Source organism: Mytilus californianus, unplaced genomic scaffold, assembly GCF_021869535.1.
Source record: "Mytilus californianus isolate M0D057914Y unplaced genomic scaffold, xbMytCali1.0.p SCAF_5, whole genome shotgun sequence".
Classification (NCBI taxonomy): domain Eukaryota; kingdom Metazoa; phylum Mollusca; class Bivalvia; order Mytilida; family Mytilidae; genus Mytilus; species Mytilus californianus.
Genome location: NW_026262701.1, coordinates 7,507,999 through 7,525,271, shown reverse-complemented (window position 1 = coordinate 7,525,271; position 17,273 = coordinate 7,507,999). Strand labels below are relative to the sequence as shown.

The window sequence follows — 17,273 nt, the reverse complement described above, 5'->3', positions numbered from 1 at the left end:
TTTTTTGGTGAATAGCCTATGTTGGTCAGGTCAGGTTTTTTGGTCTTTTGAATATTTGTTTTCTTTTCATTTCTTTTTTATTTCTTTGTTAAATGTCGAAATCTTCCTTGCTACTAAATTTGAAGTCAATCCTTCCAAAGATAAAAAAGAAATTAGCAGTTTTATATCGGTCCGGACATTAGTCGCGGCAAAATCGTATTGGTCAGGTCAAGTTTTCTAACTCTAAAAATTTTTTTTTTTTAATTTTTTTCTTATATTTTTGTATTAAATGTTTTAATCTTCCTTGATATTGAATTTGAAGTCTATCCTGTGAATAATAAAAAAGTATTTAGCCGTTTCATATCGGTCAGGACATTAGTGATTTCAAAGTCGAAGTTGGTCAGGTCAAGTTTTCTAACTATTAAAAATATTTTTTTTAATTTTTTTTCTTATATTTATTAAATTAATGTTGTCATCTTGCTTGGTTCCAAATTTAAAGTAAATCCTTCAAATACTGAAAACGTAATTAGCATTTTCATATCCGTCAGGACTTTGTCAGGACATTGTCAGGACATTGTCAGGACATTAGTGTAACCCCATCATGATCAATTAGACGTTTTATGTTACACGAAAAAAAATTTCATCAACCAAAAACAATTGCTACACTGCACTAAGAAAAATCGAAATCTCGAAAAAAATGTCCAGCTATCCACTCATCTTTTGTACAGTTAGTGGCATTGTCATTCGACTTGCTTTATTCCGGACCTCTCTCCCTAATTGGATTTCATTGCAACCAGAGGTTTCCACACCATTAACATCATGGGAGCGAGGTAATGCAGAAAAGACTTGAGGGATGCATAGCTCCATATTTGTTTTCCCTCGCAACTCTCTTTCAGTTTCACTCTAAAGCTAGTCCAAACATTTAATGAAATTTAAATGTTAACAGTTCTTCCACTCCCATGAAACAGGTGTCTCACTACCATGTCAACATTGCCATTTGGCTGTGAGAAGGCGAAATAATTTACGATTAACCTACTTAGAACTTATTGAAAGCCTGCAACAAATTATTCCCACATCAAAAAATAGGCTGGTTATACACCATTTCGGCCTCAACTGGAGTATTGGAATAAATAGTTCCATTGCGATTTACATTTTAAATACATTCACCAAGTATGAAGTAAAATTTTAACATTCAAATTCAAATATAGATGTAACTATACATTGTGAAATAAAAGACAGTTGTAAGCTGATAATAAGAGGATACATACCTTGATAGAGTCTTTAGTCGGACAAAACAACTTATAGACACATTGACACAATGACACAGACAAAGTAACACAATGAAACAAAGATAAATAGATGCATTGACACAGCCTATGGCACTAGCCTGCACATTGACACAGCCTATGGCGCTATACGGCACATTGACACAGCCTATGGCGCTAGCCTACACATTGACACAGCCTATGGCGCTAGCCTGCACATTGACACAGCCTATGGCGCTATACGGCACATTGACACAGCCTATGGCGCTAGCCTGCACATTGACACAGCCTATGGCGCTAGCCTGCACATTGACACAGCCTATGGCGCTAGCCTGCACATTGACACAGCCTACGTTGCTATACGGCACATTGACACAGGATACAAATTTAAAATTTTAATAAAAAATAAGAAATACTATTAATAATATCCCTACGATCACTCTAACCAAAGACACAGCCCATGGCACTAGACTGTCCAATGACATTGTGGTAGATAACAGGCCAAAGACCACAATTAATTCCCCCATTAGTTCTTTATAACATTTTGTCGCATTAAAAAAAATTTACCTGCTTTTTTTGTCAAATCTTTTGTGTGTGTAATGTACAGTACAAGTCCAAATATATATCCAACTTTCAGAAAAATTGCTTGTGTACATCTTACAAATTTAGCCAATACACATCCATACCCCTATAGACACGTCAAGAGATGTTCCAAAAACTGTAAATATTACCTTTTTGCACTTGGCCTAATCACTCTTTCCATATCAAAATCAGTCAAAATAACACATCCAAAAATTTTATTTCAGCTCTCTTCTTTCATTTCCACCCAATAAAAAGTAAGAAATGTATGAGAAAGGGAAAGAAAAAAAATAAATAAAAAATACACTTTAATGAAAAGGAACTATATTCGTGGACAACGAAAAGCAGGATCATTAATTGTGGTCTGGGGCCAACACATTGACACATCATGCAAGTTTAATTGTTAATGAAAAATAAGAAATCATACTAATAATACTAATTCTAACCTAACTTTAACCAAAGACACAGCCTACGGCGCTGGAAGACACAGTATTAATGCATAATCTTAATCATAAAACAGACGTTATCTATGTTATAATAACAGATTTAAGTGATTGTAGATGTAATAATAAAAGATTTAAGTGATTGTAGATGCAATAATAAAATATTAACATGATTGTCTATGTGTCAATGAGTCTATTTGATTTAACAAAATAATCGTCTAAAATTAAGTGCTACTGGGAACTAATTGTTCTGTATTTTCAGTTGATCCCCATTTTGTAGATAATTTAATGTAGATTTACAATATATATATATATAAGGTGCCTAGAAAATCAACCTAACGATGTTAGAGTAGATATATATATATATATATATAAACAAGTCTAAATTGAAAACAACATTCAAACCTATGATTGCGTTGGATAAAAACCTCAATTTTTAAATGTTTGCATGCAAAACAAATATCTTGGTAGAGGGGTCTAAATACAGCACAATATATATATATTAACAAGTATCAGTGGGATTGACAACTGATGAATTTAAATATAACAGAAGTTCCTGACAAGTGTCTTCTCAAAAATGGGAGTTGGGTACCTTGTGTAATATAAACAAAGGTATAAAGGATTATAGGTATTTTTTTCAGAGACAAATGTCTGTGGGAAAACAGTAATATTACACAATAAAACTATTGGATAAAACTTTTAAAAAACAATTCCCGATTCAGCAAGATTTTTGTCCCCAGATTCACATTGAATATATTTCTTCATATATTATCTTTCTTAACTTTTTCATTATTAGAAATACAAAATGTATTTTGTTCAAATACATTATATGTTAATTTTTTTTATTTAAAGTGAGATTGGCGATAATTATATAAGCAAACAAATTGTTCCTAGAAGTTTATATTGACAGGACTTTGATTCCTCCTTTTACAAAATGACAGACATAGACTAAGTTGTCATGCTTATTGTTTGGAAGGAAATCATAGTTTTTTTTCTTGTATGTTTAATTATTTTTTTTCTCATTTTTAATGGAAACAAACTATTTTTTTGGGGGAGAAGACTTTAAAGTCTTTTGAAATCTATACTGCTAGCTGCTTCTAAAATTATTGAACCATTTCCAAGAGTGTTACCATATCCCTTTCTGTGCTTTACAACTTTATAACTTCAATGCCTCATTTCGACACCGATTTGTACACATGATCATCTGTTGCAAGTTTGTAAAATAGCGTCTGCATCATTTTATGAAACAGACAAACAAATGTACAGTAAGGCTAAAAAAACAACCAGGCAACTGTCTGTCCCATCTTGTTAGCACTCTCACGTGTACAATTCTTGCCAGATTTTTGTCGAGCCTGCGACTTTTGTCGCAGAAAGCTCGACATAGGGATAGCGATCCGGCGGCGGCGGCGGCGCAGTGTTAGCTAACTTCTTAAAAGCTTTATATTTTAGAAGGTGGAAGACCTGGATACTTCATACTTTGTATATGGATGCCTCATGTTACGAAGTTTCCGTCAGTCACATGTCCAATTTCCTTGACCTCATTTTCATGGTTCAGTGACTACTTGAAAAAAAAGTTCAGATTATTTGTAATGTTAAATTCTCTCTTATTATAAGTTATAGGATAACTATATTTAGTATGTGCGTACCTTGCAAGGTCCTCATGTCTGTCAGACAGTTTTCACTTGACCTCGTCCTCATTTCATGGATCAGTGAACAAGGTTAAGTTTTGGTGGTCAAGTCCATATCTCAGATACTATAAGCAATAGGTCTAGTATATTTGGTGTATGGAAGGACTGTAAGGTGTACATGTCCAACTGGCAGGTGTCATCTGACCTTGACCTCATTTTCATGGTTCAGTGGTTATAGTGAAGTTTTTGTGTTTTGGTCTGTTTTTCTTATACTGTATGCAATAGGTCTATTATATTTGGTGTATGGAATGATTGTAAGGTGTACATGTCCAACTGGCAGGTGTCATCTGACCTTGACCTCATTTTCATGGTTCAGTGGTAATAGTTAAGTTTTTGTGTTTTGGTCTGTTTTTCTTATACTGTATGCAATAGGTCTATTATATTTGGTGTATGGAATGATTGTAAGGTGTACATGTCCAACTGGCAGGTGTCATCTGACCTTGACCTCATTTTCATGGTTCAGTGGTTATAGTTAAGTTTTTGTGTTTTGGTCAGTTTTTCTTATACTTTATCCAATAGGTCTACTATATTTGGTGTATGGAATGATTGTAAGGTGTACATGTCCAACTGGCAGGTGTCATCTGACTTTGACCTCATTTTCATGGTTCAGTGGTCAAAGTTAAGTTTTTGAGTTTTGGTCTTTTTTCTTATACTATTATGCAATAAGTCAACTATATTTGGTGTATGGAAATATTCTATGATGTACATGTCAGTCTCGCAGGTTTTATTTGACCTTGACCTCATTTTCACAGTTCATTGCTCAGTGTTAAGTTTATGTGTTTCAGTCTGTTTTTCTTAAACTATAAGCAATAGGTCAGCTATATTTGTTGTATGGAAGGATTGTAAGCTGTTCATGTCTGCCTGGCATGGTTCATCTGACTTTGACCTCATTTTCACGATTCATTGGTCAATGTTTAGTTTTCTTGGTTAAGTCTGTTTCTTAGAAACTATAAGCAATAGGTCAACTATATTTAGTGTATTGAATGATTGTAAGGTGTACATGTATTTCTTGTTTGGTTTATATGACCTTGACTTCATTTTCTTGGATCATGTTAAGTTTATGTAATAGTTGTAGTAAAGCTTTCATTTAGGACTATCAACATAATATCAATGGTTAGTAAAGAAGGCGAGACATTTCAGCGTGTCCACTCTTGTTATGAAACTTATATCATAGCTTTATATCAGCAATGTCTTGGACGAATTGGAAAATCAGTGCCGATCAATTATTTTTAAAAGAGTTATGCCCTTGGAAACATTAATTGTATGGAAAATTGCATCTTTGTTCTCTCATTTGTACAATTCTTGCCAGATTTTTATGAAACTCATATCATAGGCTTATATTAGCAACGTCTTGGACCAATTCAAAATCAGTTCTGATCAATAATTTTTAAAAGAGTTATGCCCCTTGGAAATATTTTAAATTATATGGAAAATTGCCTTATGAGCGCTCTAATGTGTACAATTCTTGCCAGATTTTTATGAAATTTATATTATAGGTCTATATCATCAATGTCTTTGACGAGTTCAAAAATCAGTGCCAATCAATTATTTTTGAAATATGCCCCTTGGAAATATTGATTATATGGAAAATTGCACTGTTAGCACTCTTATGTGTTCAATTCTTGCTAGAATTTTATGAAACTTATATCATAGGTTTTTATCAGCAATGTCTTTGACACCTTCTAAAGTAAGTTTTGATCAAATATCTTTAACAAGTTATGCCCCTTGGAAATATTAATTATAATGGGAATCACATTGCATTTGCTCTAAAGCCTTTTATTTCTCTAAGATATTAATAAAAAGTTCTAAAGAACAAAAAAAAAGTGCATTTTTTAGTTTTGCCCTTGTACTTTGGTTAGATAAAATATATGCAATGTGGTGGACATTGGAACTCTGTTCTTTTATTTACCTTCATTTAAATATTCAATCTTACTTATCTTTAACCTTATGTAATTCGAAATTTTCTATTTAGTATAATTTACTGTAACTGGATGTTTTTAAAGTAGATTTGGTAGAGGGCAAGGTTGATTAAATTTGAAAGTACAGTTACAAGTTGGTCTGACTACTATACTCAATCCTTTTTATAAAAATCAAACTTTTACTGCTAAAATAGACAGCTCCAACGATGTAAAAAGAGACCATCATTATCATACATTTGGAGCCAATTTGCAGATGCTACTCTCTTTGTTGATAATTTTATTTCTCTTGTTTATAGAGTGGCCAAGTGTCTCCGGGCCGAGTTGACATTATTGAAGTACAATTGGAATTCATAAAAATGGCGGCAATGTTTACTTGCATCTAGGGCCTTCATCAAATAAGTTGTAGTATTATTTTTTAGTTTCATTATCTAAACCAGGCAAACATTTGAAGTTGCATGTTATCTAACAATAGCTATAGTGTATAACTTTGAATACTGCTTACCAAGTCTAAGCAGAACTAAGAAAATAGGATGATCAGATCACTAACACTGAGATGTAAACTATTGTTTCCCCAGGTGGCTGCTTTTGCTTTTTTAACTGTTCATTGAAAACATTAATGAATTCAATTTTACAAGTACTTTGGAAGTAATACCTTTATATCCAGCTCACAAGTAGAAAACCAACACTTTGAAATCTTTTGATCTGGACTTTTTTCTAATTTCTAGTTTAATGCTGCTGCATATGAACTTCATTTATAGAAGCGGAATTTCATCAGTCCTAGGGAACCAGCAACTTCCTTTAGGGATTAGAGTCTAGATTCAGTCCCTGAAATGAATCCCCTCTTACAATAATCAGTTTCAATGTCAGAAAAACATTCAAGTGAATCCTAATCAATTCCTGGTAGATTTGCTTCAATAAAGTTAAACATGATGAGATGTAATATATAAAGTTATAGTAAATTTTATTTGAATGAACAATTTTCAGAGATTTTTATATTTAGTTTTATCTGTTTTGGTGGAGACACATGTAAGTATATTATTTTTGGAAGAAATAGCTATGTCGAAAGCAACAATGGCACAGAGTAGGCTGGATTGGTGTCGTCTGCTTTCATTGTTATTCAAGTTATCCTTTTATGTATCTTTTTCCCCCATCAGAGCTTTCAGTTTTTATACGACCGCAAAAAAAATTTTGTGGTCGTATATTGGTATGACGTTGTCGTTGTCGTCATCGTCCGGCGTCGTCCAAAGACACATTGGTTTTCGCACTCTAACTTTAGTTTAAGTGAATGGATCTCTATGAAATTTTACCTCAAGGTTCAATACCACAAAAGGAAGGTTGGGATTGATTTTGGGGGTTATGGTACCAACAGTAAAGGAATTAGGGGCCAAAAAGGGGCCAAAAATAAGCATTTTGGTAACTTCCAGACATAACTTGTGTGTTAGTGTATGGATCTCTCTGATATTGTACCACAAGGTTCCATATCACAAAAGGAATGCTGGGATTGATTTTAGGGGTAATTGCCTCAAAATTTTAGGAATTATGGGCCAAAAAAGGGGCAAAAAACAAGCATTTTTCTAGTTTCATGACAATAACTTGTGTGTAAGTGTATTGATCTTTCTGAAATTGTACTACAAGGTTCCATATCTCAAAGGGAAAGCTGGAATTGAGTTTGGGGGTAATTGCCAAAACATTTAGGAATTGGGGGCCAAAAAGGGGCCAAAAATAAGCATTTTTCTAGTTTCCAGACAATAACTTGTGTTCAAGTGTATGGATCTCTCTGAAATTGTACTGCAATGTACCATACCACAAAGGGAAGGCTGGGATTGATGATGGGAGTAATTGCCTCAATATTTTAGGAATTAGGGGCAAAAAAGGGGCAAAAAACAAGCATTTTTCTAGTTTCAGGACAATAACTTGTGTGTAAGTGTATGGATCTTTCTGAAATTGTACTACAAGGTTCCATATCTCAAAGGGAAAGCTGGGTTTGAGTTTGGGGGTAATTGCCCTAAATGTTTAGGAATTTGGGGCCAAAAAGGGGCCAAAAAACACATTTTTCTAGTTTCCAGACAATAACTTGTGTTCAAGTGTATGGATCTCTCTGAAATTGTACTGCAAGGTACCATACCACAAAGGGAAGGCTGGGATTGAGTTTGGGGGTGATGAATCATAAGGGGGTTAAAAAAATTTGGGGGGGGGGGAATTTTTTTTTTTTTCCTTTTTTTTCTTTTTTTCATTTTTTTTTCTTTTAAAATTTTCCATTTTAAGTTGGTTATTTCTGATTTATATTTAAAAGCAAATAATAATGATATGGTAGGAGATACACACCAAACAGGATGTGTAAATTATTATATAGTATGTATTGTGCAATAGCAAGAAATTTTCAATTGCACAGTATTGCACAATAGCGAGAAATCTTCAATTGCACAGTATTGCGCAATAGCAAGAAATCTTCAATTGCACAGTATTGCGCAATAGCAAGAAATATCCAATAGCACAATATTGCGCAATATCAAGAAATTGTCAATTGTACAGTATTGTGCAATAGCAAGAAATATTTAATTGCACAATATTGTGCAAAAGAAGATACTTCGTATAAAAAATTGCTTATTTCTTGACCAATTTCAATGGGGTTTTATTCTTGAATTCTTGGGGTTCTTTAATATGCTGAATCTAACCATGTATTTAGTTTTTGGATTTTGGGCCCCGTTTTTAAATTGGTCCACATTGAGGTCCAAAGGGTCCAAAATTAAACTTTGTTTGATTTCATCAAAAATTGAATTATTGGGGTTTTTGATATGCCGAATCTAACCGTCTATTTAGATTCTTAATTTTTGGTTCCGTTTTCAAATTGGTCTACATTAAGGTCCAAAGGGTCCAAAATAAAACTTAGTTTGATTTTAACAAAAATTGAATTCTTAGGGTTCTTTGATATGCTGAATCTAAACATGTATTTAGATTTTTGATTATGGGCCCAGTTTTCAAGTTGGTCCAAATCGGGGTCCAAAATTAAACTTTGTTTGATTTCAACAAAAATTGAATATATGGTGTTCTTTGATATACTGAATCTAACCATGTATTTAGATTTTTGATTTTTGGGCCCCGTTATCAACTTTGTCCACATTGAGGTCAAAGGGTCCAAAATTAAACTTTTGTTTGATTTCATCAAAAATTGAATTATTGGGGTTCTTTGATATGCTGAATCTAACCATGTATTTAGATTTTGGATATTGGACCATAATAGGTGAATGTCCAATTTAAAATTTTTAAGTTCTTAGACCACATTCATTCTGTGACAGAAACCTATGCTGTGTCAAATATTTAATCACAATCCAAATGCAAAGCTGTATCAAGCTTGAATGTTGTGTCCATACTTGCCCCAACTGTTCAGGGTTCGACCTCTGCGGTCGTATCAAGCTGCGCCCTGCGGAGACTTTATTTAATTTTGCATCCTTTCTTAAACAAATTAGTTTTTTACAAGATTTTTAGAATAAATAATTTTACATGTATTTAAAAAAACAACATTAATTTTCCATAGATGAACATGTGTATTATGTACATGTAGGTGAACACACACACCATTTAAGGACAATGATGTACATGTTTTCAATCATTGGTTCCAAACTTCTGATGGAGAGTGTATCACATAATTGGGTTAAAACATTGTTCTAAAATATCAACTGGTTGATCTCATTATACTTGAAACCCAAAAATAGTCGCCATCACCTTTGTGGTAAAATCAATTGTGTGAGAAATCCTATGAATGTTGAGTTTCAAAATAAGCCTCAGGATTTTGAACAAGAAAATAGGCTAATAAATTTAATTTATATTCACAGCAATGGAAGGTATTGCTTTAAAGGAGCATATGATATCACCGTATGCTGGCGATTTATTTCATGAGGTAAAATATATTTATAATGATGTGTTCTATTAGTTTTGTTAAAAAAAAAGAGATGGAATGTTATTTTTACATAATTAAAAGTAAATTGATTACTGTAAATTCATTTTAGACTAAAATGCGATTCTAATTTTTGCGATATTGAGAAAAATCCTGTTTAATTCATATAAAATATTTCAAAATGCGAGTTTAAATTATTGCGTTTATAACCCTGTCGCATTTTTCGCAATAATAAAAACATCGCAATAATTTCTGAATTTACAGTATTGCCATCATTCATAGGAGCTGATGGAAAGAAACACAAACAAAAAACAAAGGATTTCATGATTCTATGTATTGCACTGAGCTGTGAAATCAAGTACATAAAATATATCGTATTCAACAAATGTAGGAAACTGTAGAGAAATTCTGTTATATTTGTAACTTAGGAAAATTACAGATCTAAATGAGGAAAGCATATGCATATGATAATGTTTTAGATGACAAAACATATTTACATTGAAACCTCACAATATATTGCCTGAGAAATATTTTTATAAATAATGTGTTATTTACTATTACTGCTAGGTATTGTTTATAAACTAAGATATATATATATATTTATTTACATTACAGACTCCTCTGGTTCTAAGAATATTGGGTTTTATGACTGCATTTTCTGACAACACAATCTTACTGATGTTTGTTGTAAGTATATTACATGTAGGCGAAAAGTAAAAATATGATTTTTTTTGTTTCAAACATTTATAAAAGCAGAATATATATAGAAATAATATTTTGCTATTAGCAGTCAGTTTGGTTTAATATCCTCAAAATAAGGTAAAAAAAACATCTTTAATGTTCAATTGGCTTGCAAGTCAATAATTCAACTCATTTGAATCCGTATTCATGCAACCTTTAATTTGACCTTTAGTGGAAAAAGTTGCAAATGTTTTCTCATGTGGTTCATTAATTAAAAAAAAACATGGGTAAATGGGGGGCGGGGGGGGGGGTGTCTCTAATGGAAACTTGCCATGCCAACAATAATAAGAAAAGAATGTCAACATTGAAAAGTTGTCTTTTTATATTATTTTGTCTTACTATTATCAGTTTAATTATTTGTCTTTACTATTATCAGTTTAATTATTTGTTTTTACTATTATCAGTTTTATTGTGATACTGTAAATTCAGAAATAATTGTGTGCATTTATCATAACGATTTTTGAAGAAAGGACAAAAATTAGATATTAACTATTGTGATTTCAGGAAGATCTGCATACAGTTAGCTGTATTGGATATCAGAATGCAAGTTCTTATTATTGCGATACTCACCCAATCACAAAATTCGCATTAATAAAAACCTTGCAATAATTTCTGAATTTACAGTATTAAAATGTAATTGAGGATTGCCAAAGGAAAATACATTTTGTACTTTACAAATATAAAAAAGGTAACATAAGACAACCACTTAAGGTTCCTAACCCAAAATTTGGAAAACTAAATGTACATGTATATAAAATGTTTGGGAGCAAAACTACCTAAAGGGCTGAATAGAACAGATGATGATAATGAATGGCTGCTTAATGTCCATAGGCAAATTAAACGCATATTCAGGACGAGAACATGTTAATGAAATATGAATACTAACCCTTCTTTGATCTAGACCGCTAAAATGCTGAGCTGGATTTTTAACGTGCTAGTTCACAAGATAACAGTCTGCAAGAAGATATGTCACCCTATCCAGACACATTATTCTGACTCAGAGCCAATCAGTCTTTGCTCTAACTTTTTAATGCCACATGCTAAGCAAAGAAGCAGAAAATACCAGTTTTAAAGTCTTTGGTTTGACATGGCAGTGGTTTGAACCCACAACTTCCCGCAATCAAGGGAACAAGCTACCACAAGACCACTGAGGAGGTTCTGAATAGAACAGCCAAAACTGTCTTACTGTACAGCAATGTATATAAAGTATATAAAAACAAGTTGCTATTGGTTGGTTGCTCAACGATATTGATTTTATGCATATTCAGGATGAGAAAAGTTAACAACATTATATCAATAAGTAGGAGCTGAAAATTGGCTGATCATCATCCAGGTGGAGGGGAGATAATTATGACTGCCTTGGATTCATTATTTTTCATACCAATTTCGTGAATTTTATTGGTATATGTGAACCACAAATTTAAATATATTATATGTATTACAAATTTTCTACAGGCAAGTAAACTAACTTTGGCAAAGTCCAGAAAATTAAATATCTACAAAAATACAATTTTTCCTGAATCCATGAAAATTGGTACCCACTAAAATAATGAATCCACAGTATCACAAGGGCAAAGTTGGTATGATAAAAAATTTAGGTAACCTACCAATCTTTCAAAAGAGCAACAAAGATAAACATGTTTTTAATTAAAGAAAAATGTTTTTTTTAATTAAACCAGTTGTCAGATAGGGTTAATACCACTTTCTCATTGTCATAGGTCGTACAGTGACCTATTATTTCTTATATACACATCATTTGAACTCTGGTGGATAGTTGTCTCATTGGCAATCATACCCCATCTTTTTATTTTTATATTGATATATATATACATTATACACCGTTTTTACACATTTTTATGAAACAAGATTTGAAATGAGAATTATTTTTGACATGTTTTACAGGGACTTGATGCTTTATGTTTAATTTTGATGGTGAAAATAGCTAATCTGTATGGTGGATATCTGGTAAGTAGCATAAGGGTATACTATGGCATGTCATGTATAGGGAATTCAGAATATAATGCAGTAATAGTTATGATTGAATGCATATAGTCAGATAAGAAAATATTAAAAGAAAAATATAGGACCAAAGATTATACCACAAACAGTGTCACCTATGATATGAAATGTGTATTTAAATTAGCTGGCTTTAAAATCAATGAAATGTACTATTATTGCCACAAAGGAAATATTTTGATAGATAAAAATAAGCATAAAAAGTGTGAGATAACTTTTTGAAATCATCATTAAAACTTTGGTGTTCATGTAGTTATTGAGCCTATTTTTTATAGCTGAAGAAGCAAGCAAAAGAAGTAAAAAGATATGCTACAGATAGTGACAAATTGATAATCAAAACAGAAGACTTGAGGATAATACAATTTTATGTAATTGTAGCGTAAGTTAATTTTTGCCAAAAAGTATTGTATTTACATAATGACATTACTGTGGATTTATTATCAGTTGTGGGATATCAACAAATTTAAATGTACATGTACAATGCAGTACAAATTTTCTATAGGCTTGTATGCAGAATATGGCAAAAACACAAAAATCAAATATCCACACAAATGTAATAAATGATTCCACTATATAATATTATTGATTGCATCTTTATCAGTTTGTAAACATAGTGGTTATGATGCAATAACTTTTGTTCTACTCTGTAGATAATTTTAAAAATAACAACACAATAACACATGCCGGTTAGGAAAGGACTGATTACAAATGGGCATTGTGACATAACCAGTTTGAAAAAGTAGGCAGAAATGAACCAACAATAGTGTTTTCAGTTAATTGGGTTTTGATTGTTCTTGTCTAAATTAAAAGTAAAATCATAAGTGTCAAAACAAATATCCAAATTAAAAACTGTTACTAGTTTCATAATAAAAATGTCCATCTCGCTTTCTGTAGCAGGGATGTATAAAGAGCCTTGTTTCAGTTCATTGGCCGATTCATTTAGATATATATATATATGTTGGTATGTTTGGTTGTCTGTCTGTCCACACTTTATATGCCACATTCATACGCCAGTGATTGATTTAAGTGAATCTTAAAAAAATCCTAATGGTGACACATGTATACCTATGTATTAAGTTATGAACAGATAGATGTTTAGAATTACAAATACATGGCACTTTACCTTATAAAATATAAAACATACTACTCTGACTATAATAGAAAAAAAAGGATATGGAGTATCCATCCATGACACAAAATCAGTATATGCACAGCAAAAAAACACATAAAAAGCAAAGGAACAGTACTTTTATTGCTGTCAATGTATCAACTTATCACAATATTCTGCTCTGTACTTTTTGAAATATGAAAGAAACTTTGATATATTCTGAGAAAAAAAACTTCTGTTTATGTTGTATGGTAAGTAGATATGTTCCTTTATGTTTTCAGATTTTCATTGAATCCATACAGTATAGCTGCTTGTTTAGCCAAATCAACAGCCATTTTCAATAATCTGTCAATCTTATTCGTCTTCTATTTCATGCTTAAAGGTAGGTAATATGTCAAATGTGATTAGAAATAGCACTATAACATTTATTGAAATTTACTACTATTGCGCCAAGTTTGTTGTTTTTTATCCATCAAATTGAATGACATTGTTCAACAAACTATCAATTTATATATACAGACAGGTTTAAAAAATAAATTAAGGTAGAAATAGAGATCACTTGGTTTTAAAGTCCTATGTAAGCTATTGTTTATTACTTAGTTTTTAATGCAATTGCTTTTATGCCATCGCGTATGGCCATCTTTGTGACGCAAATCAGAGACTCCGCCCAGATCAAGCCATAGTATTTTGTTAAACAGGCTCCTGATCTGTCATTCTTAAACACCTATGTATGTTTTCAAATGCAATACATAGCTTGAAACTTTTGAAAAAAACGTTAGTGGATTTAAGAGGTTTCAGCATATGTTCTTGTAGATGTATTTTTGTATTTAGGGGGACAACCGTTTGACTATCAAAAAACATAGAAGTCCGAGTGAAAAAAGGTGCATTTTTATACCTGCGATTCCGTTCTCCTTTCGAACGATGTTTCAACAAAATATCGAATCATTTCAGTTGTTGATTTAGTATTGAAAATTTTACTGAATCATCTCTTATTAAATACGGTTTTATATGTTTAATTGGTGTTTCTCCAAGAAAGAGGCCAGGTGCTCTTGTTCATTCATAAAATTATCGTTCATTCATAAATTTATCGTAAAATCAAAATCACTACACAGGTTATACGTAGTGTCAAATGATTACCTGTAAAATAAAAATAGACAAACTTAACTGACCAATTTTGTTGATTTGTTTGCGCAAATAATTTAGCGGAACGAAACCCTTGTTAAAAACACATAACAATAAGTTCGTTTTCCTTTTTTGTCATAACTCTGTAAGATTTATCGATCACCTTACTATTGAAATGGACCTGTCAAAACGTGATAGATGCCAAGTCCAGATGAAGAGATATTTACAATTTGGAATTTTCTAGTTTCATAGATTGAAAAAAAGTACGTCCTTTTGGATATCATAATCAAAACTTGGTATGCATGACAAATGATGAAACCATTATCCTCGTCTTTCCAGTGGACGAGTCTACTACGTGTGTTGATACTCGATGGTCCACCGTGTTTGCAATTTTATTTCACATGTTTTCGAAATATTGAAGATCATTTTTCGCAATGTTTCCTGAAAATTGATAAATATCAAGGCAACGAAGAGCTGTTTGTTCTTGTTCGTATAATGACGATTTAATGTCATGTTTGTCTGTGATGACCCCCCTTTTCGGTATTGCATGAGAATTATAGTTATCTCGTACCGCATGAGGATGACACATATCAACTGAGCAATAATGTTTGGGACTTAGTTTTAAGAAATGAAGACAAAGTAACATTATGAAAATATTTTTAGTAAGCTGAAATATATATTTATTTTTTACATGTTTATGTCTTGTAAGATCTTGTAAGATATTTTATTTCTTTCCCGTTTTTCAACATTTGAGTCTGGAAAGTTGAAATGTTTTAATTGAATGGTTAAATTTAAATTAATTATGATAATTGTTAAAATTAAATCAATAAAGGAAATTATTGCCCAGTTACAAACACTACCAGGGGATAATTTCTTTTTGAGTTATATGTTTCAGCACATGTAAATTTGACCCCAACTTTAGCCTGGTAAACGTGTTGTCTCCTTGTGAAATATAAAACTTATCAAAAATGACTTTCTGCTAAAGTCTTTCATTGATATAAAGTTAAAACCTTCTTACTTCTCACTAGACAACACTCCTGTCAGGTTTAATTCTTATATATATGTGGATGAAAAAGTCCCCAAAACATTAACATGGCAGCAATTGCTTTTACAGCCTTAAAGGCTTTGATTAACATAGGCCGCAGTAATTTATTTCTTAAGACGTCCTCTAAAAACCAGATGACAAAAATAGAGGGCAACATACAGTGTTCAACAATAGACAGATGTCTATACAAAATGGCATGCTCTAAATCTACCTGAGTCTGTAAAGTCTGGAATAAATCAAATAGAAACAATCAAAGATCTGCAATCAATACCAAATTTGCCAAATAGCAAAACACATTAAAATTTGTCAAAAGACAACCTCTGACGAGTGTTTAGTTTCATACTTAAATCAGATATCATGACAGTAACAACTTGCATGTTAAATATTACAGACATATATGAAATGTTAAAAAAAATTGACATAAGAATATTTAGGCAAAGTTGAGTTTAGATGAATTTGGCTTTTCGATTGAGCTCTTTTTTAGTCATATAGCTTCTAATGTATTTTTGCAACACTGGCTTTCAATAAATAATTTAAGTGTAAACTGTATCATTTTATGGTTTTTATGATCTTCACATCACAAAGAGCATTTCACGTTGCATGAAAGCATTATACAGTCTGGGTTTTGTTTTATGATATTGTTCAAAGACTTACATGTATTCAGTGCCTTTATGCATGAAATATAGCTATATGGTGATGTTTATGGTAAAGAGAAAACCGCATCCTTGTACAGTTTTCAAACTCTACAGAGATGTTTGCAAAATTATCAGCCTTTTAAATTACCGAATGATGGCAATTAATATGTACAAGTAGATAGGAGTACAGTGCACTTATCAGTTTTTCGGAGGAGTGTATAAAACTCTGTCAACTAACCTTAAGGCAAGCAGTTTTACAATGAAAAAATGGAAATGTATCCCCATGTGTGACATAGTATCTTGCCCAACAGTTAGCTACCAGCTATTAGCATGGAGACATTATTCACACCATTGGCATAGAAAACTTTAAGCAAGAATAAATATATAGAAAATAGTTTTGTTACATCACATGGATGAATACATTTCTATTTCAATTTTTATTCCAGAAAATGAATATCTCTGTTATCTGTTTATTGCCATGTCAGCTTACTTGTCAATTTATCCAATCACACTCTGTGTACCAGCAGCCATTTTCTTCATGCAGAGTTCTAAGTTCAGAAAGGTAATCTATATCAGAAGTTATTATTCCGTTTGAATAAAGAAACGTATAGATAGATTGTGGTTTTAGAATATTGTATATCACTATTTTATATGAAATAAAATTTAATTTTTATGCATTAAAAACAAAAGGAGAATCTTTAACCTAGCCACACCTAACCATAGTCATGATACTCATGTGAATGTAATAAATAGTTGAAGTCAATCTTTATATCTAACTTGTTTAAAGTTTGACATAAAATAATTTAGTGAATTAACAATGCAAAGCTTTGTAACTTGG

At 31.9% G+C, this 17,273-nt stretch overlaps 1 protein-coding gene across 1 annotated transcript in view; it reads left to right on the top strand.

The window, feature by feature from the left end:
- The first annotated feature begins 646 nt into the window (after window positions 1-646).
- LOC127701568 (phosphatidylinositol glycan anchor biosynthesis class U protein-like) overlaps window positions 647-17,273 on the top strand; it is a 33,231-nt gene continuing 16,604 nt past the window's right edge. The window contains exons 1-7 of the mRNA XM_052205519.1: window positions 647-809; window positions 9,707-9,771; window positions 10,384-10,455; window positions 12,412-12,474; window positions 12,801-12,904; window positions 13,915-14,015; window positions 16,882-16,997. Of these exons, the coding sequence (XP_052061479.1) occupies window positions 677-809; window positions 9,707-9,771; window positions 10,384-10,455; window positions 12,412-12,474; window positions 12,801-12,904; window positions 13,915-14,015; window positions 16,882-16,997 (654 nt within the window). The 5' untranslated portion in view covers window positions 647-676. The remainder of the gene's footprint in view (window positions 810-9,706; window positions 9,772-10,383; window positions 10,456-12,411; window positions 12,475-12,800; window positions 12,905-13,914; window positions 14,016-16,881; window positions 16,998-17,273) is intronic.